We start from the raw sequence: 11,600 nt of genomic DNA on the forward strand, positions 1-11,600 counted from the left end.
TTTTGTCCTCAAAATTCTACACACAATACCCCATAATGACAAAATGTAAAAAGTTTTTTTGCGATTTTTGCAAATTTAATTAAAAAAAAAAACAACTAAGAAATCACATGTACATAAGTATTCACAACCTTTGCTCAATACTTTGTTGATGCACCTTTGGCAGCAATTACAGCCTCAAGTCTTTTTGAATATGACGCCACAAGATTGGCACACCTATCTTTGGGCAGTTTCGCCCATTCCTCTTTGCAGTTACTCTCAGGCTCCATCAGGTTGGATGGGAAGCATCGGTGCACAGCCATTTTCAGATCTCTCCAGAGATGTTCAATTGGATACAAGTCTGGGCTCTGGCTGGGCCACTCAAGGACATTCACAGAGTTGCCCTGAAGCCACTCCTTTGATATCTTGGCTGTGCGCTTAAGGTCGTTGTCCTGCTGAAAGATGAACTGTCGCCCCATTCTAAAGTCAAGAGTGCTCTCGAGCAGGTTTTCATCCAGGATGTCTCTGTACATTGCTGTATTCATCTTTCCCTCTATCCTGACTAATCTCCCAGTTCCTGCTGCTGAAAAACATCCCCACAGCATGATGCTGCCACCACCATGCTTTACTGTAGGGATGGTATTGGCCTGGTGATGAGCGGTGCCTGGTTTCCTCCAAACATAACGCCTGGCATTCACGCCAAAGAGTTCAATCTTTGTCTCATCATGGTCTGAGAGTCCTTCAGGTGCATTTTAGCAAACTCCAGGCAGGCTGCCATGTGCTTTTTACTAAGGAGTGGCTTCCGTCTGGCCACTCTACCATACAGACCTGTTTGGAGGATTGCTGCAGAGATGGTTGTCCTTCTGGAAGGCTCTCCTCTCTCCACAGAGGAATGCTGTAGCTCTGACAGAGTGACTATCGGGTTCTTGGTCACTTCCCTGACTAGGGCCCTTCTCCCCCGATCACTCAGTTTAGATGGCCAGCCAACTCTAGGAAGAGTTCTGGTGGTTCCGAACTTCTTCTATTTACGGATGATGGAGGCCACTGTGCTCACTGGGACCTTAAAAGCAGCAGATATTTTTCTGTACCCTTCCCCAGATTTGTGCCTCAAGACAATTCTGTCTCGGAGGTCTACAGACAATTCCTTGGACTTCATGCTTGGTTTGTGCTCTGACATGCACTGTCAAGTGTGGGACCCTATATAGACAGGTGCATGCCTTTCAAAATCATGTCCAAACAACTGAATTTACCACAGGTAGACTCCAATTAAGCTGTAGGCACATCTCAAAGATGATCAGTGAAAACAGGATGCACCTGAGCTCAATTTTGAGCTTCATGGCAAAGGACGTGAATACTTATGTAGATGTGATTTCTTAGTGTTTTTTTTTTTTTTATTAAATTTGCAAAAATCTCAAAACATTTATTTTACACGTTGTCACTATGGGGTATTGTGTGTAGAATTTTGAAGACAAAAATGAATTTATTCCATTTTGGAATAAGGCTGTAACATAACAAAATGTGGAAAAGGTGAAGCGTTGTGAATACTTTCCGGATGCACTGTATGTATGTATATATATATATATATATATATATATACACACATACACATTCAAAGTAGTAGGACCTGGTGCCTTTAATTTATTAAATGTAGAAAATCAAAAGTGCACTACTGTGTGTCTTCCTTTATTCACTCTGGCCCTGATTCAGAGCCGGACGGCTATTTTTTTTAAGAACGCCTCCTGGCCGCTTGCATAGCTATAGCGAGCGGCCAGGAAGATGGTCGCGATGGTCATGACCATCGTGACCATCGGCTTGCTACGACGAGACCCTTGTGGTAGGGTCTCGATGCCGCAAGCCCCAGAGAGATTTCGGCTCCAGAGAGATTTCGGCTCTAACAGAGCCGAAATCTCTCCCACTGACATCACTCGTGATGTCAGTGGGGCCGCCCCCAAACGGAAGCGTTCACATGGGAATGCCTCCGTTTGGGCAGCCACTCCCCCGGCCCGCCCACCAAAGGGGGTGAACTGTCACTCAACATCGACAGCTCGCCCCCTTTGTTGCGAGACCCGGAGCGACGGAGTGCCCGTCGCTATCCGGGTCTCGTGCACCACCACCACCATCGACCCGGTTGCGAGCGCACAGTGCTTGTGACCGGGTCTGAATCAGGCCATCTGTTCAGATGATCCCTTTTGCTGGCAGACTGTGACACAGAAGAGCTGCACTGCACAGCACGTTTCTCCTCTTCAGATCATCCTCTGTGTGCCCCTTCTTCCCTGCAGCCTTTGTACTGGCTGGCCACTCACTGAAAGCCTGCACAGCCTCAGGCTGCTACCTCGCATTCTATTGGATGGCTGCCGGCATCCCAGCAGTGCTCTGCAGCGCGGTCTGTATGACAGCAATCAGTGCAGTGGCTGATAGTGTAAGCAAGCTGATATGCTGGTTGGAGGGGATCCCTCACAGAGAGGGGGACCTGGGAGTATTTGCCCCAAGAGTCCCCCTTTATCGCCCTGCAGCTGAGTGATAAGTGACTTACAAGTCATTTACTAATTTTATTGTGCTGCAGCGGTGGGGGGATAGCACTGGACACGGGCGGCAGAGTGGCAGGCAGACGGACGGGCGGGCCCCCCAAGTGTCCCCCCCTTCTAGTGCTCACTGCTGACTGACTGCTCCAGCAGCCACCATAGTGTTTCAAGGATGGAGACTTGCCGATAGTCGGGGTGATTCCCCTTTGCCCGGGCTATGAAAGATTGCCAGTACACACTAGGAAGATTTAATGAACCAGTGGTGGAACTCCAGGAGACAATGGAGTCATTTGCCACCGGGCACCAGCCCTGAAGGGGGCTCCTGGCTCCATTGTCACCCGTCCGTACCGGGCACTGCTGAGGAGGAGCTGCATGGAGAAGGAGCGCCTCTGATCGGCGCTTCTTCTCTACACTCTCCCCACCCCCGGTGCCAGCAGCAACCAGAGGACAGAGCTCACTCCTGATGTCACTCCCATAGTTCCAAGGAGCGGGCCCCAGGGACGGACGGAAGCATGCGCTGGAGCGGGGTTTAAGGTAAGTGTTGTGTGTGCGGGCGCGCGTGCTGGGGGGGCTTACTACTGGGGGCACTACAGGGGGCATTACAGGGGCCTTACTACTGGGGGCATCATATGAGGGCACTACAGGGGGCATTACAGGGGCCTTACTACTGGGGGCATCATGAGGGCACTACAGGGGCCGTACTACTGGTGGCACTATTGGGATCACTACAACTGTGGGCACTACAGGGGCCCTTACTACTGGGGGCACTTCAAGGGGCATTACTACTGGGACACTGCAGGGAGCATTACAACTGGGGGCACTGCAGGGGGGCATTACTTGTAGGGGCATTATTACCAGGGGCATTACTATAGAGGACATTATTACTACTGGGGCACTGCATAGGGGACTACTACTGGGGGCACTGTATAAGGGGCACTGCATAGGGGGACCACTACTGAGGGCACTGTATTTGGGGCACTGCATAGGGGGACCACTACTGGGGGAACTGTATAAGGGGCACTACTGGAGGCACTGCATAGGGGATCACTACTGGGGCACTGCATTTGGGGACCACTACTGTAGGTACTGCATAGGGGGACCACTACTGGAGGCACTGCATAGGGGGACCATTACTGGGGGGCACTACATAGGCGGGCACAGCATAGGGGGACCTCTACTGAGCGCACTGCATAGGGGGACCACTACTGGGGACACTGTATAAAAGGAACTGCATAGGGGGGAGCGGCAGCTGGGGCTGGCATAGGTGCTGGGGGGTGGTACATCTTAATTTGGAGGGTGGGGGGCACCAACATTTATCTTGCCTCCGGGCACCTGGGATGAAGTTACGCCACTGTAATGAACAATGATTTGTTTTCAGTCTCAGTCAGACATCAGCTGACAAGTGCGGTGACAAGGACTCTTATTATTGTGCTGGCAGTCTAAGTGCTGCCCCTTCAGGGAGCTACCTGATGGTAGTGCCGGACCTGTACACAGTCCATATTAATGCTAATTCAGTCTGTGCAGTCACCAGCAACCAGTGCCTTATGCCTCTGTAATATTATTTGTTACTGGTAAATTAATAACAGCAATGAAAGGGAAATTGTAAAAAGTGGCAAAGTATATAGCGGTAGTTGAATAGTGGCAGAGTCTGTAGCGGCAGTTGTATAAAGTGGCAGAGTACATAGCAGCAGTTGTATAGAGTGGCAGCGTATGTAGCGGCAGTTGTATAAAGTGGCAGAATGTTTCTATCGGAAATCACATAAAATCTACTACAATTACTTTAAATAGCCACTAAAACTAAAAAAAAAATCATCAAATGTATGTATAGCCTGTAGCAAGAACATCTCTAACACTGGTACTGGGTGTATGGAGTAGCATAAATATTTGCAAGTCCCACTTCCTGTTTTACAGATATTGGTGGCCAATAAGGCGATCTCTAGACCCTCTGCAGGGCATTGTTGCAGTTAGAAAATCACAAAACATTACGTAGTTGAACCCTGTCCATATATGAGACCTGACAAGCAAAGTAATACACCAACCAATTTTATAAAAAAAAACACAAAACATTTTATTGTAAATGCAAAGAACATGATAAATACTGGAGCTGATGATGGAATTTGCAGTATCAGCGAACAGCCTGGAGCTGATGGTGGTTCTACGTGTGTCTTTGCATAGCCTGGAGCTGATGTTTGTGTTGGGACACAGCCTGAAGCAAATGGTGGAGCTTGCTGTGTTGGTGAAGAGCCTGAAGCTGATGGTGGAGCTTGCTGTGTTGGTGAACAGCATGGAGCTGATGGTGGAGCTTGCTGTGTTTGAGCACAGTCTGGAGCTGATGGAGGAGCTTGCTGTGTTGGCACACAGCCTGGAGCTGATGGAGGAGTTTGCTGTGTTTGAGCACAGCCTGGAGCTGATGGAGGAGCTTGCTCTGTTTGTGCACAGCCTGGAGCTGATGGAGGAGTTTGCTGTGTTTGAGCACAGCCTTGAGCTTATGGAGGAGTTTGCTGTGTTTGAGCACAGCCTGGAGCTGATGGAGGAGTTTGAGGCGTTTGAGCATAGCCTATGGAGGAGTTTGCTGTGTTTGAGCATAGCCTGGAGCTGATGGAGGAGATGCTGTGTTTGAGCACAGCCTGGAGCTGATGGTAGAGTTGCTGTGTTTGCGCACAGCCTTGAGCTGATGGTGGAGTTGCTGTGTTTGAGCACAGCCTGGAGCTGATGGAGGAGTTTGCTGTGTTTGAGCACAGTCTGGAGATGATGGTGGAGCATGCACTGTATACTGTATAGCCTGGAGTGATGTTGATTACTTGTCCAGTACTATTCTAGGCTGTTTTATATGCCTTCCTGTCCACCCTCAGCTTTGAGATCGACAAAGATTTGGATGAAATACTGGTGGTCAGCATGGAAGCGCAGCATCTTTGAGCTCATGGAATCAATAATGGAGAGACAACGGCTCCTAAAGTCTTCCTTTGAACTTTCCACTAGGAATGGCTTCATTGGATAGGAGGTCTCACTTCCTACGTATCCGTAAGATATATACAGGCATGTTGATAGAAAAGCCAGTAGGTCTTGCTCACTGTCCAACTCTGAAGGAATGAACTCTCGGCAGAGCATGTAGAGGAACAGTACGTTGGTCGAGTTGATGAAGCCTTCTTCCTGCCAGTATCCAGTGAGAGACACATCTATGCTTGTCATCCATAAAATGATATCTGTAGGTGACAGATTGTTCAGCTGGTGACACCTTCTACAGATGAACTCGGCAAAACAGCTCAGGAGCTCGCTGGTGGATGCCAGCATCATTGTGCATTTTGGATTGAAGCACACTTGCTGGTCTTCAGCAACATTAGACACAGGCTTTTTAGCAAAAGTGTTGTCTGAGACCTGTGTGAAAGTTGTTAGATCAACACAGGATAGAGAACCCTTCATGCTTTCTATGATGAGGTGGGTGACATTGGTGTCGCCATTTCTGCGTTGTCTCCTTTTAGCGATAAATCGCCTAAAGCGCCAGATAAGCGACTGTCTTTCGACAGATCCTCCAGTCTTGCTGTTCTCGACAGCAGCATGATGGGTCCCATTTGGTGAATTTTCCTCTTGCTGACCCGCCTTGCGGCAGCACTGGAATGGGAGACAATTCCACATTCCCAATCAAGTTCCTAATCTATAGTACCTGCAAGCAGAAATGTCTGCAGGATGCAAATTCGGATTCGGTCTGTGAGCTGTGGTGGCTCTGACTGCAGCAGGCAATCAGATAAGCACAATCCGTTTCCAGCACTTTGTGAAAGAAGCTGCCCGTTTGTAGACTAGGCAGCGACTGAGTCCAGGAGGTTGTTGTCAGAGGTGCTCTGCTTACATTGGGCATTGTGACACGGAATGATGATTGTGATGCGTTATTTATGCTAATGAGCTACTGATAACATCTAGGCAATTCAAAAAGTGATGTAACCTTATCTGAGTACACTGAATTTGCTGGTCAGGCAGCAGCAGAAAACTATAGTAAACCAATCTAGCACTGATTATCTATGAGCAGTGTGTAAATATTAAGTGTAAAATCATTTTCTGATTACGTAAGTCTGTGGCACCCAGGTAGCAAAATCCATCTTAGTAAAACATGAAATTATAGATTTTGAAATTCATTATTGCAATTACCTAAATCATTATCTCTGAGGTTCTGTGTGAGCTTTTTATTTATTCCTAATAAACTGAAACCCCTTATAACAAATCTCTATTATACCAAGGTCACATGAAGAGGGAATCAATTGACATTTCACGGACATATAGTAAATCTCATTTAGGTTGGCAGAGATTTGTAATGACAGTGGGCCTGATTCAGCATGGATCGCTATTCTGCTTATACGCATGCAATGCAGTTGCTAATATCAGCGGTGATATGTAAATGTTTGCATTCACATTGTGATCGCAGCCTAACATAAGGATGCCCACTTTCCCTTACTCACTTTTGTATACTTTGGCAACATAGCTAAACCATACCTCCGAAAATTACCCTCTCCAGGATGGACACAATGCTCTGGTCCTGGACTTCCCTGGTAAGAGGTGGGGCTGCAGCGCAGTTCAACATTCAAATAGGGGAGCCACACCAACTATCATTTCACACACTGCTAAACATCACTGGCTGGGACTCACTGGCAGTTGGTGTGACTCCCCTATGTTTATTTTGGACTGTGCTGCAGCCCCACCTCTGATGCCTCCACCTTTCATAAATTACCAGGGAAGTCCAGTACCAGAGCATTGTGTGCCTCCTGGAGAGGGTCATGTTGGGAGGTATGGCTAAACAATCAGTAACATCGGACCCATATGCACAGTGAAGGCAGGTCAGACCTCAATAAGGAATTGCTTACTTCAGCACATGCTATGAGGCCTCAGGCTGCGTATGGTATATACTTGCCTACTTTTGAAAAAGCATTTCAGGGAGATTGTGAAAGCAGCACCTATAAGCGCGTGTTACAGTGGGCGTGTACTGATAAATCTGAGAGGCGTGTCCTAAACCTGACTTACATCCAAATGTAACCAGCCCAAAAGCAGTTAGTAAGATCTGTTTGTTGATGAAAACACACTAATACTATTCAGAAATTCATAGGGATCATTGTGCCTTATAATAACCAATGCAAGGAAATGACACTAATGATCCCATTTGAATGTATATATCTCTGTTTTTTTATATAACAGCTTCATAATGGGGGTACGGATGAAATGAGGGAGAATGCTAGACTCTTCAGGGAGACAGGGAGATTGCTACTATTTCAGGGAGTCTCCCTGACAATGAGGGAGAGTTGGCAAGTATGGTATGGTATCATTGTGGATAATTTATGCACGCCCCTGCAACACCATCCCAACGCACCGGCACGCCTGTGTTCGCCCGACCACCCCTCCGTCACCACCCACAAACAGCACTTCCTGTCAGTTACTCTGCCATGTGTCTGCGTAGCCTCTGTGATCGCAGTCCCGATCACAGCGGCTAGTTCGAGCACTGCGATGCATACTCATGTGCCGAACGCAACAATCGACAGATTGCGTGCTTATAAGTAACTGCGTTCCTTGCTGAATCAGGCCCTGTGTTTTCTGTGTCTGCTTTAGCTCATACACCCGAACCCTTTACCTTAGATATCGGCCACAGATGAAGTAGCTCTGCTCGCCGGCTAAAACTGCATCTTTACAGTGAGTTTTAGGTCCAGAACATGTCGTGGCTTTGTTACCATAGTGAAAAGCGTGTCCTGATGTACTAGATATGTACCAAATCCCGGTCGCCATGGCGACCAAGATTTTAGTTCAAGGCAACTAGGTTTTTACAACAGCCAGCCAGGTGCATTACTAGCAAAGCTACTAGGAATTTATATTTTGAAAGCGCTCGTCCGGAGGTGGTTAGAGCTTGGAGTGGGCGGGACAGTGCATGTCTGTCACAACGATGGAGGAGTGCATGCTACAATATTCCCGCCTCCTCTGTCCTGCCTGGGAAAGATGCCGCCAAGTAGGTGCCCTAACTGCAGTCTGGTCCTTCTCTCCTGCCTGCCGCTGCAGCACTGCCTGCACAATGAAAGAGCAGTGTGATCCCTGGGGGGGGAGCTGGACACTGGTGGTCCCAGGGTAAGAGCAGCTTGTTGATCGGAAGGACTTCCTAACAGAACAGGAACAGATGCACGGTAATGTTTGTCTGCTGAAACAGATATTGCAAGCTTTACACAGTGTGTGCTAGATCCTCAGCTGGGTCCTTTAATAAGCTGAAAGTCTTACTGCCTTCACTGTTTTGGCTGTTTCATTTTCTACACTGACACCCTCCTCTAATGGTAGTGCCATGTTTGGGGTACTGCCCTCAGTACAGTTTCCCACCCCAAAAAGAAACTGGAGCAATGTGGCATAATATTTGGTTTCTACTTTATGTCAGAATATGAATTTGGTGCATACTGTGTGTTATTACAGGCATTGTGAAGCAGGGGTCGGGGCCAAAATGACGCGATTCGGCGTGAATCACGTCACACCCCCCCCCCAAAGGTCTTTGAGGGGGGAGGATATTACGGGTGGGCGGCATACTGAATATGTATATGAATTTGATGCATACTGTGTCAGAATATGAATTTGATGCATAGTGTGTCAGAATATGAATTTGATGCATACTGTATGTTAGAATATAAATTTGATGCATACTGTGTCAGTATATGAATTTGGTGCATACTGTGTCAGAATATGAATTTAATGCATACTGTGTGTTAGAATATGAATGTGATGCCTACTGTGTGTCAGAATATGAATTTGATGCATACTGTGTGTCAGAATATGAATTTGATGCATACTGTGTCAGAATATGAATTTGGTGCACACTGTATGTCAGAATATTAATTTGATGCATACTGTATGTCAGAATATGAATTTGATGCATACTGTGTCAGAATATGAATTTGATGCATACTAGGGGTGTGCACCGGCCATTTTTCGTGTTTTGTGTTTTGGTTTTGGATCTGGATCTTTCTTCGTGTTTTGGATCTGGATTGGTTTTGCCAAAACCACCCTTCCGTGTTTTGGGTTCTGGGTTTTGTGTTTTGGATCTGTATTTTTTTTTTAAAAAGCATAAAAACAGCTAAAATCACAGAATTTGAAGGTTTTTCTGCTCCTATGCTATTATTAACCTCAATAACCTTAATTTCCACTCATTTCCAGTCTATTCTGAACACCTCACACCTCACAATAGTGTTTTTATGTCCAAAAGGTTGCACCGAGGTAGCTGGATGACTATGCTAAGCGACACGAGTGGGCGGCACAAACACGTGACCCATCTAGGCGTGACACTGCAGTGGCAGACAGGATGGCAGTTAGAAAAACTAGGCCCCAAACTGTACATAATGCAAAGAAAAAAAAGAAGTGCAAGATGGAATTGTCCTTGGGCCCTCTCACCCACCCTTATGTTGTATAAACAGGACATGCACACTTTAACAAATCAATCATTTCAGCGCCAGGGTCTGCCACACAACTGTGGCTGAAATGATTGGTTCGTTTGGGCCCCCACAAAACAAGCTGGCAATTAATCTGTCCCTGCACAAACTGGCTCTACGGAGGCAAGATGTCATCCTCATCCTCCTCATCCACCGATTCCTCACCCTCTTCAGTGTGTACATCCTCATCCTCACAAAGTATTAACTCGTCCCCACTTGAATCCACCACCACAGGTCCCTCTGTACCTTCTGGAGGCTGGTCTCCCTGGAAGAGCTGATAATTCATTTTGATGAACATCATCTTCTCCACATTCTGTGGAAGCAACCTCCTACGCCTTTCGCTGACAAGGTTCCCGGCTGCACTAAACACTCTTTCGGAGTACACACTGGAGGGGGGGCAACTCAGGTAAAATAGAGCCAGTTTGTACAGGGGCCTCCAAATTGCCTCTTTTTCCTGCCAGTACAGGTATGGACTGTCTGACATGCCTACTTGGATGCTGTCACCGATGTAATCCTCCACCATTCTGTCAATGGTGACAGTATCATATGCAGTGACAGTAGACATGTCAGAAATTGTTGCCAGGTCCTTCAGTCCGGACCAGATGTCCAAACTTGGTCCTGCCTGCCCTGCATCACCGCCAGCGGGTTGCTTAGGATACCTAAGTTTTTTCCTGGCAGCCCCAGTTGCGGGAGAAAATGAAGAAGGAGCCGTTGACGTGTCACGTTCCGCTTCAGCTGACAGTGTGTTCACCAGCAGGTCTTTGCACCTCTGCAGGCTTGTGTCGGCCGGAAAGAGAGACACCACATAGGCTTTAAACCTAGGATCGAGCACGGTGGCCAAAATGTAGTGGTCTGATTTCAACAGATTGACCACCCTGGAATCCTGGCAAAGCGAATGAAGGGCTTCATCCACAAGTCCCACATGCCGAGCGGAATCGCTCCGTCTTAGCTCCTCCTTCACTTTCTCCAGCTGCTTCTGCAAAAGCCTGATGAGGGGAATGACCTGACTCAAGCTGGCAGTGTCTGAACTGACTTCACGTGTGGCAAGTTCGAAGGGCTGGAGAACCTTGCACAACACGGAAATCATTCTCCACTGCGCTTGAGTCAGGTGCATACCCCCTCCTTTGCCTATATCATAGGTGGATGTATAGGCTTGTATGGCCTTTTGCTGCTCCTCCATCCTCTGAAGCATATAGAGGGTTGAGTTCCACCGCGTCACAACCTCTTGCTTCAGGTGATGGCGGGGCAGGTTCAAGAGTGTTTGCTGGTGCTCCAGTCTTCGGCACGCAGTCGCTGAATGGCGAAAGTGGCCAGAAATTTTTCGGGCCACCCAAAGCGTCTCCTGCACACCCCTGTCGCTTTTCAGAAAATTCTGCACCACCAAGTTTATTGTGTGAGCAAAACATGGGACGTGCTGGAATTTGCCCAGATGTAATGCCCGCACAATATTGGTGGCGTTGTCAGATATCACAAATCCCCAGGAGAGTCTAAGTGGGGTAAGCCACTGGGCGATGATTTCCCTCAGTTTCTCTAAGAGGTTGTCGGCGGTGTGCCTCTTACTGAAACCGGTGATACACAGCCTAGCCTGCCTTGTAACGAGCTGGCGTTTCTGAGATGCTGCTACTGGTGACGCTGCTGCTGTTGCTGCGTAAGGTGATACATCTACCCA

General features: G+C 47.7%; 1 protein-coding gene across 1 annotated transcript; it reads right to left on the reverse strand.

Annotated features, from left to right (window-relative positions):
* Positions 1 to 5,324: 5,324 nt before the first annotated feature.
* LOC148518429 (cyclin-dependent kinase 5 activator 1-like) lies at positions 5,325 to 6,131 on the reverse strand. The gene has a single exon (XM_088477455.1). It carries the CDS (start codon positions 6,129 to 6,131, stop codon positions 5,325 to 5,327), a length of 807 nt encoding a protein of 268 aa, XP_088333581.1.
* Positions 6,132 to 11,600: the final 5,469 nt, after the last annotated feature.

The sequence above is a fragment of the Taudactylus pleione genome, unplaced genomic scaffold (genome assembly GCF_031769625.1).
Source record: "Taudactylus pleione unplaced genomic scaffold, aTauple2 ptg000201l, whole genome shotgun sequence".
Lineage (NCBI taxonomy): Eukaryota > Metazoa > Chordata > Amphibia > Anura > Myobatrachidae > Taudactylus > Taudactylus pleione.